The 20012-nt window shown below is 53.3% G+C and overlaps 1 protein-coding gene across 1 annotated transcript; it reads right to left on the bottom strand.

The window, feature by feature from the left end:
- Window positions 1–4133: 4133 nt before the first annotated feature.
- LOC137467561 (hydrocephalus-inducing protein homolog) lies at window positions 4134–8443 on the bottom strand. Its single transcript, XM_068179051.1, has 5 exons — window positions 8118–8443; window positions 6208–6342; window positions 4592–4791; window positions 4366–4484; window positions 4134–4162 (listed from the first exon to the last, which is right to left on the bottom strand). The coding sequence occupies exons 1-5, from the start codon at window positions 8145–8147 to the stop codon at window positions 4134–4136; spliced, it is 513 nt and encodes a 170-aa protein (XP_068035152.1). The 5' UTR covers window positions 8148–8443.
- Between the last annotated feature and the right edge of the window lie 11569 nt (window positions 8444–20012).

The raw sequence follows: 20012 nt of genomic DNA on the forward strand, positions 1-20012 counted from the left end.
CAGGAGAGACAAGGCCAGCAGATAATTGAATAAGCCACATATTTGCAGAGGGAAGTGTGAGTGCAGGAGGGCAAAGCACTTGGGGGAGGAGCAGCAGCAGCTCCCCAGCAAAGGCTGACCCCAAGCCGTGGGGTCCCACACGGATCAGAGGATAACTTGCTGCTCACTGGCACAGCAGGTAGTTTTACTCCACACCTGCAAGCTCAGGAGAGGTTTCCAAAGCCAGCAGCCCTCAAGAGAACCTCCTGGCTCAAAGGTTCTGCCAAAACTGAGGGAGAATCCACCAGCCACTTCAAGTGGCTTTTCCTACCACTGAGCTGCTCGGGGGAGGCAGATAAAGATCTCGGAGCAGGACTTCCCTGGGAAGGGGAGACAAAGCTGGGTTGCAGCTACATGTTACCAGCATCGCTCTTTGTTTCTTCCATTTTGGACCTGCCCTGTTCCCTACTCTGCCTTTCACAGGAGCATCCCAATGGAAATGGATGAATTCAGGCACCGCACCCCTTCAGTGACATTCAAGGTTTTATGCATGAAAGCAGAGGCTCTGAGAGGGGAAGGGACTTTGTTGTGCAGGAGGGAGACAGCAAACTCCTGGAGAGGCCTTTTCACGATCCAGAGGTTTTTGGGCCCCATCCCAGTGCATGGTAGCAAGAATGTCCTGAGAGGGAAAGGGTCCTGCACTATCTCCTCTCATAAAAAAGTCCTCTCTGCTCTGAGATCTCAAGAGCTGCTCTGACAGCAGGACAGGGGCCTTGGAGCTACAACCATGCCTAAGACTGGAAGTAAGGAAGAATAAAATGTCCTGGTGGCAGTCTAGGACACAAACTGGCATGAAAACAGATGTAATTGGGAAAAAAAACCCAAAAAACAACAACAAAAAACAAAAACTAAAAAAAAAAACCAAACAAACAAAAAAAACAAACACAAAACCAAAACCAGGTTGAAGTTTACTTTGGGGAAACCTAGTTGGTTCTGAGGGGACAGTGGATCACCTGGGGTCCAGGCTGAGGCAGGCAAGTGGGAAAAAATGGAAATAAACAGCCCAGGGAAGTAGCCAGAGAGGGTCATGGGGTTTTTTGTTAACACACAGAGTTTGTCTGGAAGTCAGACACTGTGTAAGGAGATAGAGAACACTGGAAAGCCAAGAAGCCCAGGGCACTAAAGGACCCTCTCACCAGCCATTCAGGTGGGCAAGGGTCGATCTCCTGGTCCTTTGCAGGCAATTTAAAATGGCTCTGGGGGCTGCAAGCGACCTGGCCCGCAGCAACCAGGGGCTTGCCACGGCAGTTTTGGCCCAGCAGTTTTGGCCCGGCGTTTTTTCAGTTTTTGCACAAGCAGGCTGAGCAGAAAGGGTGCAGCCACCCACCCTCCTTGTGTACTGGCTTGTGTCTTTTTGCTGGTTGCGAGGTGCTTGCCTTTTTTTTTTTTTTTTTTTTTCTTTCTTTCTTCTTTTATATTTCCCCCAGCTATGGTTTACAAATGATGACAAGCCATTGCTGCTGCTGCTGCCAGCAGGAGTGTACTAACTCAAACAGAAGCTCCCAGGAAGGACGCAGCTGTCCAGGCCCCTGGCTGCAGGGAGGGTCTGAGCCTGGTGTTAATATCAGAGGAGGTGCAAAAGACACCTGCGTGTGGTGTGGGCAGGTGAATGATCTGCTCTGCCCGGTGGCAGAGCTTAAGGAAGAAATGGAAAGGCTGAGGAGCATTAGGGAGAGCGACACAGAAATAAACTGGTGGAGTTACACCCGTCCAACCCTGAGAGAAGCTCAGCAGGAGCCAGAGGAGCCCGGCCCTTCTTGGGATCAGGCAGAAGGAGGAGGCCTAGGAGACAGTGGGGAATGGAAGTGGGTCTCTGCTGGGAAGGTAATAAAATTCCGTCCTGACTCCCATCACCTACCCAGGTGCCCTGACAGAATAGGTATGAGGCCTGGCTCCAGCGGGGCAGGCAGATGACACTAAAGAAAAAATTCTGTCTGGAGAGTCTCCCAGCTGCACTTGGTGTGTCACACAGATCACAGCCTCAAGAATTAAGAAGAAAAGAAGGGCAGTGGTAGTAGGTGACTCCCTTCTAAGGGGAGCTGAGGGCCCTGTACATTGACTGGATCCATTCCACAGGGCAGTGTGCTGCTTCCCTGGGGTCCAGGTATGGGATATCACCAGGAAATTCCCTAATAACTAAATGAACTTCATCTGTTCACCACTGTCTGGGGTACAGTGACCATGAAATAGTAAGAGTTCTCAATATTCAGTGAAACACGGAGGGGCATCAACAAAACTTCCACTCTGGACTTCTGGAGGGCAGATTCGGCCTGTTCAAGAGACTGATTTGGGGAGAACCCTGGGAAACAGCCCTTAAAAACAAAGGAGTCCAGGAAGGATGGACATACTTCAAGAAAGAAGTCTTGAAGGCACAGGAACAGACTGTCCCTGTGTGCTGAAAGGCGAGCTGGCAGGGAAGACAACCAGCCTGGATGGGCAAGGAGCTTCTGAAGGAACTAAGGGAAAAAAAGAGTGTGTATCACCTTTGGAAAGCGGGCGAGCTGTTTAAGGATGTTGCCAGGTCACGTAGGAAGAAGATTAGAGAGGCAAAAGCCCAATGAGAACTTGAGGAAATCCAGTCATTGCAGCCAACCTTTCCTTCCCAAAATGCCATCCTTGGCTGGAGTTTAAGTGGAACTGGAATGCCTAGTGCTGAGCTCCTGAAGCCAGCAGGGACACACACCCTAGTGCCAGGCACGGTTTACTTGGCCCAAACCATTCAAAAGCACCAACACCCCCCCGAGGCCACACGTCAGTTTTAGCCTTGGGCCATGTATCTCAGTGAAATGCATCTGTCAGACTAACCTCCTCTTCTCTTTATTCTCTTCTTCCTCAGTAGGAAAAGTCTTCCACTGGAAGTGGGCCGTGACGTTACTTCTGTTTTCAATGAACACGGTTGTGTGGTTTGACATGGTGATGAAAGTCTTCTCAACCTCCACAAAATTTGTGCTCAACCCAGCACGGACAGCTCCAGCTTCTCCGTGGAGCTCTGTGTGGATGCTTTCTTCACCTGGAACAAAGCAAAGGAGAGTCTTTGCTCAGCTCAGTTGCTGATGGAAGCACAACGAACAGAGCAAACCACGGGTCACAGAAGAAAGTGTCACAGCTTGTAGCTGAACGAGCAGTTCCATGGATCAGTACATTTATCACATCCTGACAGCTCTGGGTGTACGGCGTGAGGATGTCCTGGGCACCTCCTTAAACACCTTATTTCTGAGAGTGTTTGTGCAGATTTGGCCCCAAGGTGACAGTATGTGCAGTGAGATTTGTCAGTGTGCTCCGGTGACCCACTCAGATCACGGGGATTTCTGCATCAAAGTCCTTCAGGTGACGCTGAGGAGCTCTGTTCAGTCCTGGCTTGCCCAGGGTCTCCCTGGGCACCCCACGAGACTCCTGTCTCTCCTGATCCATTGGATCCCTTGTTGCTGACAAAAAAATACGCCTGGGGGCATGTGGGCAGCAAAAGGAGGCCCAGAGGAACAAGTGAAGTGACAGCCCACAGCAGGAGGGGACACAGGTGAGGAAACACAACCAGCCTGGCTCTGCAATATGCCAAACCACTACAAAACGAACACCGTGAAAATCATCATCATCTCCCTGTCCAAACCCACAGCCACATCAGTCTTGAAAGATTTTATATTGTTCTGATCTCAAAAACCAAGCTGGAACATTTCAAATTAAATAAAAAAGGGACAAAGGAAAGATTAATAAGTACAGAGCAGCTTTTGTATGAAGGCTGAATGGGATTCCTCAGTCTAGAAATCAAATGGGAGATAGATGTGAGAGGTTTGCAATAGCATGAACAGTCTGGGAAATGGGGACAGGGAAAAATTTGTCTTGATTTGTCACCAAACAGGAACTCGAGGGCCTGGAAATGTTATTAGGCAGAAACTAAATATATGTGTAAGGGCAACATAGCAAAAGGGTCTGTGACAAGCCAGTGGAGAAGCAGCATATGGGATAGAGGTGTGCAAGAAACACATTTGCATTGGAGAGAGTCTGATGGAAACCTCACACCTCACATACAGCACTGCCCAGGAATAAAATAAAATTAATAAAATTTCACCCAGGCACAGCCACAGGGTCGTGGAGAGTCAGGGTTCCTTCTTCCTCCACTCAGCAACTCCCAGAAAAACAGGAGTCCAAAAATCTTAGCCCTGTTAGAGGGGATCCACTTTATCAACCCCCTAAACACCAGGGAGTTCTCTGTTTTCTTTGGGGTAAAGCTGAACAGGGGAGGGACCTCTAGAGGGAATGGAGGGGGATGGGACACAGGGAGCACCGGTGGAGAACTGTCCTGTGCCCCGTGCAGGGCCCAGCACTCACCTGTGCTGCAGCACAGGGACCCGGAATGGTCACCGGTCGTCAGCGGGTGAAATCCCACTGTCACCTGCATGCTGTCACCAGCGCCCAGAGTTCCCATGGCCGGAACCACGGAGAAAGGACTGCAACACAGAGAGAGAGCAGCAGCTGCAATGCTCTGGTTCCTTTTGTTGCTCTTTCCCAGCCCTGTTATCACCCAAAGGTGTTTTGCACAAGGACAGATCCTCACCTCTGGGTGCTCAGCTGGTAACGAGCTGCCCGGTTACCGACATTGCGAACCAGCAGAGTCTTCTGGGTGCTGCACTTGACCAGACAGCCCGAGAAGTCCAGCTGCTCAGGGAAGTCCAGGATAGCTCGGGCACCAATGGCCCGAATTGGCACAACTATCCTTTCGCTTGGAGTGATGCAGACGAGCTCGTGGGAATAATCCTGCAGGAAAAGAAACTAGCTCAGCACGGGACATTTAGTGCCATCCCCATGGCAGAAGAAAAACCGTTTCCTATAACCCTTCAAGGGCATCAATTTACCTATTCCACCCTAAAATGAACACTAAGTTCTACTAATATGTCACATTTTAAAGGCACCAGTGCACTTTGCAAAACCTATCTCAGTGGCATTAAGTTCTTTTGTCACTTGGGTCATCCAGAGAACAGCCCTAGGATACCCTAATTTTTACTCTAAATTGTAATGATGTTAAATAATTCCTAAGCCCCTTCTAGGGAACATGGAGCTAGGGAACACAGGACATTCCTCTTTAGGTTTCTATATTCCCACTGTTGGAGAATAGGACAAAGTGTTATAGTGACTCTAAGCAGCAAAAAAAGATGAGAAAACAGCTGCACCCAAAAAGCTCCTGCACCTCTGGCCTGGTGTAGAAACATCAGATGGCTCAGAACTGCCCTCTAACTTTGCCTCTCCAACCACGTCAGGAGAAGAACAGTGCTAAGAGGCGGCAGCATGCTGTTGGAAAGAGCCTCTCTTTTCTTCCCTGCAAGGCTTCCTCCCTTCCATGCCATGTCCTAAACCCTTCTGTATGAACAAGCCTCCAGATCACAGCACTGAGATCAGACTTGCCAGGGCCCCAGCACTGGTGTTCAAACCTCCCCACAAAAGCACCTTTGGCAGGGAACGGGTGCCAGGTGACAGAGCCACCACAGTGACAGGCGTGAAGACGGAGCCACAGCAGTGTCACTGCCACAGGCTCTGGGGTCACAGCTCTGCCTGCAGGTTGTGCCTGCCCTACACGAGCTCTTTCAGGGAGGTGACCAAGGCCCCTGCAGCTCACCAACCTCCTGCTGGCTAAGGGCACCTAGAGCCCCGTGTGCCTGTGCCAGGCCGGGCTCACGGGCACAGCACATCCTCTGCCCTGGCCCTGCAGCTGTATCATGGTCAGCTGTGCTCTGGGACAGCACAGCTGCAAGGCTGGAGAACACAGGGTGTGAAAAAGCACTGTCTTTGCTCCAGCCCAGGGTGAGGCAGGGAAGCTGTTGCCAGCCAGGAAGGAGGAAAGCCCTCTGACCTCTCTGTTCCTCTAGTGTTTTCCACAATAATGAAATCCCTTCCACTGTACCTAGAGATGGCGGAAGATCTATCAACACCCCTCTGTCGTTTTCACTGTTCCCCGTGCTCTTCCCTTGGGAACGCTCAGGAATGTGCAGGGAGGGGCAGCAGAGCCTGTCAGGCCCGGGCGCAGTGCCTGACAGCGCGTGCCAGGCTGTGAGTGGCTGCAGGCTGCCTGCCCACGGCCTGGAGCCAGGCTCACAGCATGGAATGTGGGGGTGCACCGAGGGCAGGGAAAACAGTGGCTTCGGAGAGAATTCTGTGGCTTGGCTCCTCCAGTCTCACCTTGTTCTCGTCGGGGGTGAAGCAGATGCGCACAGGGGCGGACGCGCCCGGCAGCACGACGCGGTACGCGTTGTTGGAGCACGTGAGCTGGAAGTAAGGCGAGCTCTCCATGGAGACCTTCACCCCCTGAGGAAACTGCAGGAAAGACATGAAACGATGGTTTTGCTGCTTGTGTAAACAGGATGAAAGGAGACCTGTCCGTGCCCTGGTGACATCCCTCCTTGACCCCTTTTCCAAAGCACTTTCAGCTGTGGAGGTACAGGCACATAATTCCCGAGGGTGAACTCGAATCCCTTCTGTCTGGGTCCAGCATTTTGGCCAGCAGGGGGGCAGTAGGGCAGTGCCTGGTGGGAAGGAAGGGCCGAGCAGGTCAGCACCAGCAGGATGGAGACAGAGCACTTGAACCAAGTCCTCTGCATATTCAACAAGGCCAAAAAACCTGCTGGCTCCTGCCTGCACACAGCCATGCAGTAGTCGTGTTCCAGAGGGGGAATGTGCTGCCTGAAAGCAAAACAGCACGTTATCCTGGGGGAAGGAAGAAATTCCCTTCTAGCAGATGAGGTTTGGGTAGGGCAGTTCTGGGGATACAGTCATGCAGGCAGACCAGCAAGAGAGGAGACCAAACACTGTGGCCGTACTGGGAATAAAAGCAAACCTGAAAAGCAAAAGGAACACAGCAAGACAACCCCTAAAACAAGGAGATGGCAAAGGGAATTTAAATGAGCAGTAAAGCAGCAAGGAAGAATCATGAAACCATGAGAGCAATCAGCTTGCCAGAAGTGACAGAAACACAGACAGGCTGCGCCTACCAACTATGGACTTCGAAGGCATTTTCTGCCTGGAGAAACACGACCAGCACTGACTCACAGTGTGGTTCCAGTATTAAAAGCCAATCTTGGCTCTCCAGGGGTTCTTGCTGCCTGTGCAGGCAAGCTGGGTTGCTGGGCATTCCTGCCTGCAGCCAGCAGGCCAGGTTCTGCCCTCTGGGAAACACAGACACCGCAAATGTGCATTTTCTAGCACATAGATATCAACCCCTGAGCACCAAAATGCTCTCAGAAAGTCTAAACCAGATGATTTTGACTCCCTCCCGTCTCTTGCCATCAGCCTGCTCTTGGCACAAGGCTCATTTGAGAAAATGCTGCCCTGACTGAAATTCAAATGGTCTCAGTTTTCCTCTTTACAGTGGAACACAACTGCTGACATTTTTCAGCTTTGTCCCTCTCCACTCTCTTGGGAAACTGCAAAACAATCACAATTTCTTCAAGTGAAGGTGAAAACTCCAGGAGCACGTGGCTTTGGATGTGCTGAGGTTCTCCAAAGGAAAAGCAGAGCACCATGGTGCTTTTGAAAAACCTGAGCAGAGCTGGATGAAGCCTAGAAGGAGCCCGAAGTGGCACCTGAAGCCTCCTGCTGCTTCTGCTACATCAGTCTGATTCCAGGGCTGTTTCAGAAGACACTTCCTGCAGTGCCAGTGCCATTAATGAAAAGTGATTCCAGCACAAAGTGGAGAAGACTCAGCCCCTGAGCTTTGACTGTGAGCTGCACAAAGGGAGCCAAACAGGCTGAGAGAGGCAGAGGAGCCAAGATGAACCAAGGAGACACAGGATGTGGTGTACACTCAAGGCAAAGCTTGAGAGCAGGTAAGAACTGTACAGCCCTCAACATTCCTATCAATCCAGAGCTTTCAAGAGAAGGCAGCTCCTTTGGGATAGATACCATCAACACATGGCCAAGATCAGGGGAGAATTCCCAGCACAGGAAGATTTCCACCATCTTGCAGAACAAAGGTGCTGAGACATTTTCTTGTGGATGTGCTGCAGCAGATAACTTGCTTTGCTGCACACTCTGGGAATTACACCACTCTCCTCTTCCAGCACAGTGTTAAAGCTCCACGCCCCAGCACTTACCTTGTCCTTATTCGTGACAGACAGCACCATCTCAGAGACCTCATGGGCGACAAAGTTCTGAAATACCACCTCTGGTGGGGAAATCTGAAACAAGTTCTGCTTCAGGGGAACTGACGACACCTGGAGAGGCGAGAGAGAGCAGGGAGAGGTTCAGCTGCTGGGAGGAAGGCTCATGAAGGATCCCTGACACTGACCCCCAGTGAAGTACAGGCCCTGGGTGAGCACGTCTGCCCAGCCCACACTGGGCAAGCAGTGGCTCACCCACCTCTGCTCTGAGCTGACCAAGAGCTGCTGGGCCACACAGAGCAGGCTCAAGCCAAGCTGCTCTTTTGGCATGTATTTCTCCAGGATTCCTTCTCCAGAATGCCAGGCAGCACTTACCTTAAGCACAGCCCTGTGCCCATGTGGTCACAGAGCTCTGGGGCACTGAGTGAGCACTCATGGAGTAAGAAAAACCCACAAATTTACATCAGACTCCGTGGGAAACGATTCTGGGATGTCCTTTACTCTGAGACAGGGAAACCAAGGCCCACACAACTGCAAATACCTTTTTTGATCTAGAACTTAGACATCAGTAAGAAAAGAACAGTACCAGAGGAGGTGTGAAAGATAAGGTGATGTTTTGCTGCAGCCAAAAGGTTATTAAGTGAAATAATGGAATTTGTTGGTTCTGTGTGTTGTTTGTGGTTTGGATTTGTTCAGGTTGGTTTGCTGGGTGTTGCTGTGGGAGGGATGGAGACCTGACCAAAAGGAAGCAGGATGAGAGGGGAGGGGACAGAAGAGCTGGCAGTTGGACAGAATGGAAGTTCCCAAGTACCCATCCAAGGGGAAAGGGGACAGGGACCTCCCTGGCCAGGTATAAAGGGGATAGAAAGATTGCCTTTTCTCTGAGAGTGTGTGTGTTCATGTCTCCTCAGCTGAATCTTTACTAATAGATAGTTTTCTTTTGCTTCGATGATTTTTGTCCCCTTTAATTGTATTTAAAAGTTAGTGCGTTTCAAACTGAGGTAAAGCAAAAATAAAGTAACACAGAAGTTAGGAAAAAGACAAATGAGGTGAATGCTGAATGAGGGTAACGTTCAGTTATTTTCTCAGCAACATGGGTGAAAGGAGAGTTGGTATCTCCTTTTTCCATGTGCTTTAAATGGGTGCTTTCTTGTAATTATTGCTATCTTACATGATACCATTGTAGAGGCATGTCTGGAATGACACAACAACAGCAAATGCTTCTGGAGCAGAGGCATTGCTTTGAGAAAACTCTCCCTGCTTTGTCTGCCTTCTCCAGACACACTGCTGTCACTCCAGACACACAAGCAGGTCTCCTGTGTGACTCCACAGGAGACAGTCTGCTGATGGGAGTGGCTGCAGCCCCCTGTCCCTTAGCTGTGCCCTTCTCTGAGGTGTTCCCAACGCCCCTCTCCAGGGCAATCCTTAACCAGTGTGTCACATGTCTCTTGCTGCCAATTTCCTGCTCAACAGCCCACCTCGGTCACCTACCCCCTTGGACTGTGCTTTGTACTGAGCCAGTCCTGCCAGAAAAGCAGCTTTAAACACACCTCTACGTAGGCACTGATGCACATAAAGCACATCCATTCCCCTCTGCCCAGGGCGAGCCCCCTGTACATCTGGCAGCCTGCAAAATCTAACACCCCGTCAGGGTCCAACACATTGTTCCAACCCAAAGCACTCGTGCAATTCGTTTTGTTAAATCTGAAGTAATTACTGCAGGTCCTCGGCCTTCAGAGGCCAACGCTGCCACTCTGGAGGGAATCCTGTGACCCCGAGCATTTGATGGCGACCACACCAAAGCAAGAGGTGGCCACTTCAGCAGGAGAATGGCAAATGGCAACTTTGTGCCTTTGTGTCCCCAGCCCTCCTCCCATTGTTTTAGCAATGGCAGCTTCAGCAGAGGTTATTTGTGCTGGCTTAGTGCAGATCAGGACCCCCAGTCCACCACTCCCAGCACTTTGCACTGACAACAGGACCTGGACACGGAGGTATTTTGCTGGAGGCAAGCCTGTCACAAGCACACACCCTCTTCAAACTTCACATCAAACAGAAAGGAAAAGAGCAGGAAAAGGCTACCTTTTGATCAGGCTCACTCATGTCCAGAAATGGGCTGTCAATTCTGGGCAGAATACTCCCCCCAGTGCTGGCCTTCTTCTTCATGCTGAGAAACTTCTCCCGCAGGGACTTAGCTGGAAGCAGCTGAAAGGCAAAAATAAACCAGCTGGAGCCTCAGAGATGTGCTTGTTCAGAAAGGCTTTCCTTGAACGAGTGGCACTGGTGAACAACTTGTGATCACATAGTCTAGGACAGTCCTGGAAGCCCGGGAAGTTACTTGCTGAAATACTTAGCACCAATAAATTAATAATACACATACTCCAACCACAAGGCTCTGTCCCATTAGCTTCTCCGGGATTAAAAGTGACATCTTTGGGGATTTCTGCTCTTTGGGCATTGGTTTCCTCTTTAGTTCATTGGATTGAGGCAGTGACCTTTTCAGAGAGTGGGGAGGAGCTCTCAGAGCTCCCCTAACTCCATCCCTGCACAACACTGAGAACTCACAGTGAGGAGATAGCACTGCTGGCCGAGTCCAAGAGAAGCAAGAAAGGAACGTCGTACCAAGAGTGAGGTGCACAGGAATGTGCCCAAGATTTCCTTCTCTCTGTTAATTAGCATTTGTTTTCTCTGTCTGGGCTCACAGGCCCCTCCACAGAAGAAAACAGAGGGATCTCCTTGACAGAGCCTCAGCAGTGGGGCATCTTCAGTCAAGTGAGCTCCAGACACCAAGGGACCTTTGTGGCCCTGACTCCAGTGCTGTCTGCAGGGCTGGATCTGCACCCACACGGGCGATGAGAGAGAGCAGCTGGCTTGGAAGCTCTTCCAGCTGGGACCAGCCGTGTCTCTCAAGGCTTTGGGCAGAGCTTGAGCTTCCCCCCCCTCAACATGCCCAGGTGCCCAAGGGCAGGTTGGTCAGAGCAGCACAGGTGAGTGCCCAGCCTGACAGGAGGAACTGCTGTGGCAAAGGGAAAGGGACAGAACACACGCTCAGGGCTTCAGCTGCACATTGGTTTCTCTTGGCTCCGGTGGCACGGCCAGGCAAGACCCTGAGTGTTGTAAAATGTAGGTGAACTTAATGGGAAGAAATGATGATGTTTAACATTAGTTTAGAAGGTTGAATGATTTATTATAACTATGCTATAATACATTAATATACTATGTAAAGGAAGATTTTAAAACGACATACTTTTCTAACTACTATATCTAACTAACTAACAACTTGTGACTTTGTTTTTGAGAGTCTAGACACAGGTGGATCTGATTGGTTATTAGGTGCAAACCATTTTCACTAGACTCTAAGTATTCACTGTAGGTAAACAATTTTCTGAACACATTCCACATAGGAAAAACAAGGAGCAGAAATAGAAATTGTTTTCTCTTTTTCTCTGTGCACCTCTATGAAAAATCTTGAGAGAGAGAGAAATGTGCTTACTACACAGCACAGGTGAGTGCCCAGCCTGACAGAAGGAACTGCTGTGGCAAAGGGAAAGGGACAGAACACACGCTCAGGGCTTCAGCTGCACATTGGTTTCTCTTGGCTCCGGTGGCACAGCCAGGCAAGACCCTGAGGCAACACACGGCGTTCCCTGCTGCACCAGGACAGCCCCCACCAACAGGAGCAGGGCACAAAGAGGTGGGGAGGGGGTCTGCAGCTTCACAGCGCTGCTGACAACAGGGGCAGGGAGAGGAGGGACACGAGGGGAGTTTCCAGCCTTAACACAGCCCCCGTGGGTACTTACAGTAAAAGACTTCAGCATTTCCCTGGACCAAAGACGAGGTGTCCGGATCTTTTTTGGGAATCCAGAAGCCATTTTGAAGGGAGGATATCCCAGATGAGCGACAATGCCTCAACGAAACTGGAAGGAGCAACAATGGAACTCGGAAAATCCAGAACCCAATTCATGGCAGATTCAAGGCATTATACTGGTGCTAAAAATTTTATAGTATTTGAAAGTAGCTAAATGCTTGTTTGGTGTAAGTAGCTAGCATTGTTAGGCCTCTAGTTGGACTTTATTTGGACTATATGGCTATGTTGTGCAATTCAGAGATGGATCACACTGAAACCTGGAGCTAAAAATCTGAACATTAATAGTTAGAACGGACAAAGCTGTAGCTTAAATATTAAATACTTAAAAATAGCTGGAGTGGGTCTCCTCTTCTTTAGGCTAAACCACCCCTGCTCTCTCAGCTGTTCCTCACAGCACTTGTGAGAGACTGGAATGTTATGGCTAATGGCTTAAGTATTGTTATGAAGGACTTTCTGCCCATTGTGACAAAACTGTATAAAGAAGCTGCGACCACCCAAGCCCAGCCTTCCCTGAAAACGCCTCCTGACTGGAACTTTGGACTGTGAGTTAAGCTGCCTAAGGGAACGTGAAACAAGACAAAGGTGACACTATTGTCTGGTTATCTCAGGTCTGGGGAGAAGTAAACAAGGCTGAGGAGAAAAACCTATCCACCACAAAGCCAAACCCAGCAGCTGTCCTGAAAATCAGCTCTGTCTGGGTTCAGGGTGGGGAATTCACAGCCACAGACTCGTCTGCTGAGGCCAGGCTTGCACACAAACCTCCCATCAAAGACCTCCAAAGTGCCCCCAGACCCATTCCTGAGGCCTCGCACCAGGTGACTGCAGGGCATGCAAAGTAACACAACAGATCTGAAAATCCAGAACCCACTTCATGGCAGACTCCAAGGATATACTGGTGCTAAAGATTTGATAGTATTTGAAAGTAGCAATAGACAGAGTCAGACTTGCCCTGCCCCAGGGAGGTACCTGGGCAGTCCCACCTTGCCCAAATCTGCATTAATCCATTGGAGTCTTACCTTTTGCAAGACCTCACCACAGAGAAGACCAGAAGAGGATTTTATGGTATGCTGATGGGATCCGTGGAATGGTGACATTTTTTACTTAATCTGTTTCTGTCACTCTCTTTCTCCTCCCTCTTCTCAACCCCCCATCGCCCCCACTCCCCCCCACCTTTTTCTCTTTCTTTCTCTCTCTCTTCCTCACATTTACTGTTACATAAAATCCAGACTATTGACTTTGGCACATGGTCTTGTTTGCACCTCAATTCAGAGGCATCTCCCTAATAATTTTAGTAACCAGATGATAACAACCCACTGAAACTTGACCAGAACTCATTCACCTTTAAGCTGTTTAAGCAATCATTATAGGAAAAAAAATGTATCGATTAGTACATTTAGAAAATGTTGCATTTCTTCAGTGAAAAAAAGCACAATCAGTAGACCATATGTCATTCATCCACTCAGTTGTGCATGCCATTGAAATGCTGCAGCAGAAGACTGGCATTATCACATCCTGTACTTCCCTTTGGCATTTCCCCTCAGAGCACAGATGAGACAAAACAAAAAAATTCAACTTTAGTCAATCCTTACCTTCAAAGGAAATTCAGGACTCTCTAGCAGAGATTAATGCTCTGCGTGTTCAGGAATCCCTGCAGAGACCAATGCTCTGCGTGTTCAGGAATCCTCCACAGAGAGCAATGCTCTGCGCGTTCAGGAATCCTCCACAGAGAGCAATGCTCTGCGAACAATTCGCCTGGCGAATGGCGAGTGTAGCCGCCTGCACGAGCCCAGGCTGGCACACCCGAGCGGAGCGCGGTCTGCGGCGCCTGAGCTGTGCCGCAGCGCAGCAGCGCAGCAGCGCAGCAGCCCCGCACGTCACAGACGCCGCCGCCGCTGCCGCGTTCCCGGTTACCAGGCGCCCACGGCACCCGATTGTCGGGGCTGGGCGGGGCCGGGCCGGGCGGGGCCGAGCCGCAGCGATTTTCAAAGGAGATTGTCACTTGAGCTGCTGACTTTGGTGCTTTCTGAAGAGTTCTTCTGTTAAGTATTTATGAAAGCTTAAAATGAGGTGATAAAGGCACCCGTGTCAGGACTCTACATTGCTCTTGGTGTAGCACTAGTATTCTGCCCTGGCTGGAACACCAGGAGGGGCTGAGGGAGCTGGGAAAGGGGATCAGCCTGGACAAAAGGAGGCTCGGGAGAACCTTCTGGCTCTGCACAACTCCTGACAGGAGGGGACAGGAGGGTGCTGCGAGTTCAGGAAGCGCCGGAGTGGCGTGGCTCCCCCTGTCCCCTCTTCCGCAACTCCCTACAACTCCCTTCTACCTCTCCACGTCCCTGCCCCCCCCATTTCTGTGACCCTGAGACCCCCCTGCACTCCCATTCCTGAGAACCGAGACGCCCTTTTACCCCTTTGCCCGGCTGGCACTGAGACGCCCCTGTCCCTCGGCTGTGCCCTGTCCCTGTCCTCTGTCCCTCGGCTCTGTGGGCCGGGGGTGGCAGCAGGACCCAGGGCAGCCCTGGGGGAGAACAACCCTGAGCCCCAGACCGACCAGTTCCCCCAGTTCCCTCCAGGTCATTCCCAGCCACTTTCAGTTACACTCAGTATGATCCCAGTATCATCCTGGTCACTCCCAGAATGATTCCAGTTGCTCTCAGTGGCCCCTACCATAGACCCAGTCACTCCAAGTATGATCCCAGTTGACCTCAGCATACTCACAGTACCTCAGCATACTCCCAGTCGCATCCACTCAGCCCAGTGAGGTTCCAGTTTCCACCAGTATGATCCCAGTCACTCTCAGTCACTCCCAGTTGGTCCCACTATGATCCCTGTTGCCCCAGTTCTGGTCCTGCTGGGTCCCAGTGTGCTCTGATCCTGCTCCCCGTGGGTCCCAGTCCTGGGTGCGGTGTGTCCCGGTGTATCCAGGTGTCCCAGTCCATCCCAGCCTGTTCCAGTCCATGCCTGTCCCTTCCCAGCTGCTGCTGCCACTTCCCAGATCCTGCCTCTCCCGCCCCCGGAGCTGCAGTCGGATGCCCCCCAAGGTGCTGCCAGGGCTCGGGGGCTTCGTGTTGGGCTTTGTCTGCTGGGCTGGGGCTCGGCCTCCCCTGCGGGACAAGGGGAGGAGGGTCCGGGGGTCGTGTCCCCCCTGGGAGTGCGTGTGACTCCCCCATGTCCCCCCATGCCGGGGTCACCTCCTTTTCTCTCCCCAGAGTCCTGCCCCAGCTCCTGCTCCCCTCTGGGAGGGGCTTTGGAGAGCCCCCCTGGGACCCCGTTGGAATCCCCCCCGCAGCTCCTTCCCCATTTCCAGGACACCCTGTACCCCCTTACCCTGCCTTGACACCCCCTGCACCCCCTTTGCCGGCTCTCCTCCTCTGGCAGCCCCTGGATCCCCCGTTTCCCTGACTCCGGGGACCCCCGGGCCCCCATTCCCGGCCAGCCCGGGGCACCTCACCCCCAGGCCTCCCTTTGCTGGGAAACCCGGCCTGGGCACGGGGCTCTGCAGCCGCTCTGGGACCTGTGACCGCCCCAAGGAAAGGGAGAGAAGAGCGAGAGAGAGAGAAGGGGATGGCCAGTCAGGGATCGCAGTCCCAGCGCCCGCTCCTGCTCCGCCGGGGCGGGAGCCGCGGCCGCAGGCAAAAACGGATCCGCGGATCGCGGGCCTTGCCCCGCTTCGGGCCGAAGCCGGCGGGTTCCAGGCAGGGTTGGAGCGCAGGGCCCGGGAGCTGAGCCCAGCCCAGCCCGGCCCGGGGGTCCCGCAGGGCGCGGCCGAGGAGCTCCCGGGGGATGCCAGGAGGGGATCCCGGGGGATGCCAGGAGGGGATCCCGGGGGATGCCAGGAGGGGATCCCGGGGAATTCCCTGGAATTGCCCCGTCCCCTCGCTCCCTCGGGCACTTTGGCTCCGGCCTTTCCCGCCCTGCGCCGCCGGGATCTGCCCGGCGACCGGTGACATCATTGGAGGCTCGGGCTGCCATTGGCGGGCAGCAAAGAGCGGCGCCAATGGCGGGGCCGGAGGCGGCTCTGGGGGCGGGGCCGCAGCGGAGCAGCGCGATGGCTCCGGCGCTGGGGCTGGGGGCGCTCCTGGGGCCCCGGGGGGGCAGCGAGAGGTGAGGGGGACCCCCGGCACCGGGACTCTTTGGTCGCCCATTCCGGAGCACCGAGGGGCCCCTGAACCCCCATTCCCGGGCGCCGCCATCCCCCCGCACCCCCATTCCCGGCATGGGTTCCACCCCGCACCCCCTTATCCGGCACCGGCAACCCCCGCACCCCTTTCCCGGGCATCCCGCCTCTCCCAGCCCCCAGAGCCCCCTTTTCCTTCTCCCAGAAACCCCCTGGACCCCTATTCCTGCCTTTCCCAGCGCCCAGCCCCTCCTTTCCTCAACACCGAGGACACCCGGGACCCCTATTCCCAGCCAGCCTGGGTTTTCCCACCTTTTGCTGGGAATGGGGACACCGTGGACCCTTGGAGTCCCCTTTCCTGGCGATAGTGACACAATTAAGCTGGCCCAAACTCCTCCTGGATCTCCCCTAAGCCCCCAGTGGGAATTCCTGGGAGTTCCCCTGTGTTCCCTCTTTCCCAGGACTTTGGGGGTCCCCTCGACCTGTCCGTGCACCCCCAGATTTCTTCCACAGCCCCCTGTGATGGTGGGGGGTGGGGGCCGGGTGCTGGTGTCCCCCTGCCTGCAGTAGATTCAGCGGTGAGGGGAGTTTGGGGGGTCCCTGAGCATTTGGGGTCCCCTAGGGTTTGGGGTGACCCCCGGGACCCCCAGGATCTCCCTGAACACGCTGACGCTGCCCGTGCGCAGTGAGAAGGTTCATACCCGGCACGGGGTCCCAGCTCTGTCACCGGCATCGCCCAGGAACCCCCAAACCCTCCTGGGACCCCCAAACCCCCTGGGACACCTCGACCTCCCCGGGACCCCAAAACCATCCCTGGGCCGTCCAAAAACTCCCTAAGACCGCACAACCCCACACAGACCCCCCCCAAACCCTCCCAGGACATCAAAATTCCCACAAGACCTCCCAGCACCCCCCAGACCCCCCTGAGAAGGTTCATACCTGTCAGGGGGTCCCCATCTCTGTCACCGGCAGGTACCCCAAACCAGCCTTGGGTTCCCCCTGGGATCGCCCAATCCTCCCCTATGGGAATCCTGAAAACCCCCCTGGGAACCCCCTAAAAATCCACCGGGACCCCAAAAACCCTGGAGATAGACAAAACTCCCCCAGGAATTCATCATGAAATTTATACCCAGCACGGGCTCCCCATCGCCATATCGGCATCACCTGGGTACCCCCAGATCCTCTCAGGACTCCCAAACCCTCCTGGGACCCCCAAACCCTCCCAGGTACCCCTAAATCCTCCCGGGACTCCCAACCCTCCCTGGGCTCTGCTGCCGGAATCAGCAGGAGTGGTGTTGGCCTCTTCAGGGGAGTTAGAGCGGGACCCGACCAGAGCGGGGGCCCTTAAACCCCAAAAATCCACCCTGGGGGGCAAAACATCCCCTACAGCGGCTTGGAGTGAGTCCCCCATAAAAATGTCACTTAAAGCCGTCATGATCACCCCTGAAAAGGGGCTTGTGGGGCTGCGGCCCCACAAACACCCGAAAATGGGGAGGAAAAAACACCCTTGGAGGGGTGAGGTCCCCCCAAAAATCCCTAAAAAGAGAAAAACTCCTCTTCAGAGGGGCCTGAAGAGCCTTCAGGGCCCTCGAGGAGGGACAAGATCCCCTCCTCTGCTGGGGCCTCTCCGAGCCGGGAGCTCTCCCGTTGGCGGCTGCCCTCGGGGGAGCCCCGAACGACGGCGGCTCCTGGGCTGAGCCCCCCTCAGCCGGGGCTGTGGAGGGAACTGGGGGGGCTGGGACGGGGCCTGGGGGGACCTGGGGGAGCCTCAGGGGGTCCCACCTCCCCCTGTGCCCCCTCTCCCACCCCCTTCCCATTGTTCCCCCCAAACCTCCGCTCCCCCAGCTGGGTTTGGGGGTGCTGCTACCAACACCCTGACCCACAGGGTGTCAGGTTCTAGTCTGACTCTGTCAGTAGTTTGGGTTTTTTGTTTGTTTGTATTATTGCAGTTATCTTTTTAATTTTCCTAGTAAAGAGCTGCTATTCCTATTCCCATATCTTTGCCTGAGAGCCTTTTAATTTCAAAATTATAATAATTTGGAGGGAGTGGGGTTTACATTTTCCATTTCCAGGAAGGCTCCTGCCTTCTTTAGCAGACACCTGTCTTTTGAAACCAAGACAGATTTTGGTGCCCAACGTGCAGCACGAGGGCATCGAGAGGAAAAGGGAATAACAGTTCTGGAGGAACCTAATTTTTGTGTGCTGCTCTAGAAACCTCGTTAAGCGACACCATGTGGTCCAGCTTACCCTGGTTTGGGTAGCAGCACATGGTTGTGGCTGTGCCAGCTCCCCCACCGACCTCCAGCCCTGGGAAGCTGGAGCAAGCGGAAACCACAACTTTGCAAATGCTACCTGTGCCTGAAGCAAATGGAAAGAGAACTGGGGTGTGAAAAATAAAGCTTGTTTATTTTCAGAAAAACAGCAAAGAAAACACAGAACACATTTACATTGTAAGAATATTTGTAACAACAACTATCTATGGAACGTATATACCCAAGAACATATCTAACAAAAGTCTATGAAACGTATTTACAGAAGACAAAAAGAAGCCCTAAAACCTATAGCCTAAAGACAACAACAAACTCTACAACGTATGTACAAAAGGGTGGCATCTCTGTCCGGGATCTCCATCGGTCCTTGAGGAAAAGCAAGAGGCACGGTCACTCCAATCAGGCAGAGAGGGCTCTTCCATGTGCCCCCAGGCTGGCCCAGCAAGCGCAGCACAGGCTGGGGATGGCCACCAGAACCCAATGCACCGGGTCCCGCATCCCTGAGCAGGGACCACCCAGCCCAGTCCCAGCCTGGCAGCAGGGGACCCGCTCTGCCTGTGGGGACCACATGCCTGTCCTGCTGCTGGTATTGCTCTTCATCCCAAGATCATGGCCTCTTCCTCATCTTTCTCATCAATGTCCATGTCCTCAAGGTACTCTTCCATTTCCACGTCCATCTCCTCTTCCACATCTACCTCCATCTCTTCCTCTCCAGTCTCTTCTCCATCCACTTCCATCTCCTCCTCTGTATCCATCTGCATGTCCACCTCCATCTCTTCCTCTCCAGTCTCTTCTCCATCCACTTCCATCTCCTCCTCTGTATCCATCTGCATGTCCACCTCCATCTCTTCCTCTCCACTCTCTTCTCCATCCACTTCCATCTCCTCCTCAGTATCAATCTCCATGTCCACCTCCATCGCATGGTCTCCACTCTCTTCTCCATCCACTTCCATGTCCTCCTCTCTATCAGCCTGCATGTCCACCTCCATCTCGTCCTCTCTGTCGGTGACAGCCTGCAGAGGTAGCAACACCTCAGAGTGGGGTCCCTGTCCCACCCCATCCCCACAGAACTCCAGCCCAGCCGGGCAGCTGGGGGGTGTCCACCTCCATGGAATGGCACTGTACCTTCCTCAGGACAAATGTGAGCATCCTGCAGGGACGGATGACAAAATCCAGGCAACAGAGAGCTTTCAGGACTGATGGGAGTATCAGGGCGCAGGTGACGAGAAGAGTGACAGGGAACATGGTGAAGGGTGAGCTGGCACGAGGGCTGGCACAGGGTGGGCTGACACAAGGGCCAGTGGTTGTGTTGTGCTCTTTGCTGGACGCTGGAAGTTCCTGCTGGAACATCACATCTGTGACATCACAGTGGATCTAAAGAGCATCTTGTTCCGAGCTGAGCAATCTTCCCCAGCCCATGCTGCTCACAGCCCTGTTGCCAAGGATGGGGCATCCACAGCCTGGGCCAGTGCCTCAGCAGCCTCCGTGTAAAAGAGCAGCTCCCTCAGATCCAACTTCAATCAGCCTCCTGCAGTTGAAAGCCATCCCCCCTTGTCCTGTTGCCACGGGCCCGGCTGAACACTGTCCCCGTCTTTCCTGTGGGACCCTTCCAGTCCTGCAGAGCTGCAGGGAGGCCT

The sequence above is a fragment of the Anomalospiza imberbis genome, unplaced genomic scaffold (genome assembly GCF_031753505.1).
Source record: "Anomalospiza imberbis isolate Cuckoo-Finch-1a 21T00152 unplaced genomic scaffold, ASM3175350v1 scaffold_68, whole genome shotgun sequence".
Classification (NCBI taxonomy): domain Eukaryota; kingdom Metazoa; phylum Chordata; class Aves; order Passeriformes; family Viduidae; genus Anomalospiza; species Anomalospiza imberbis.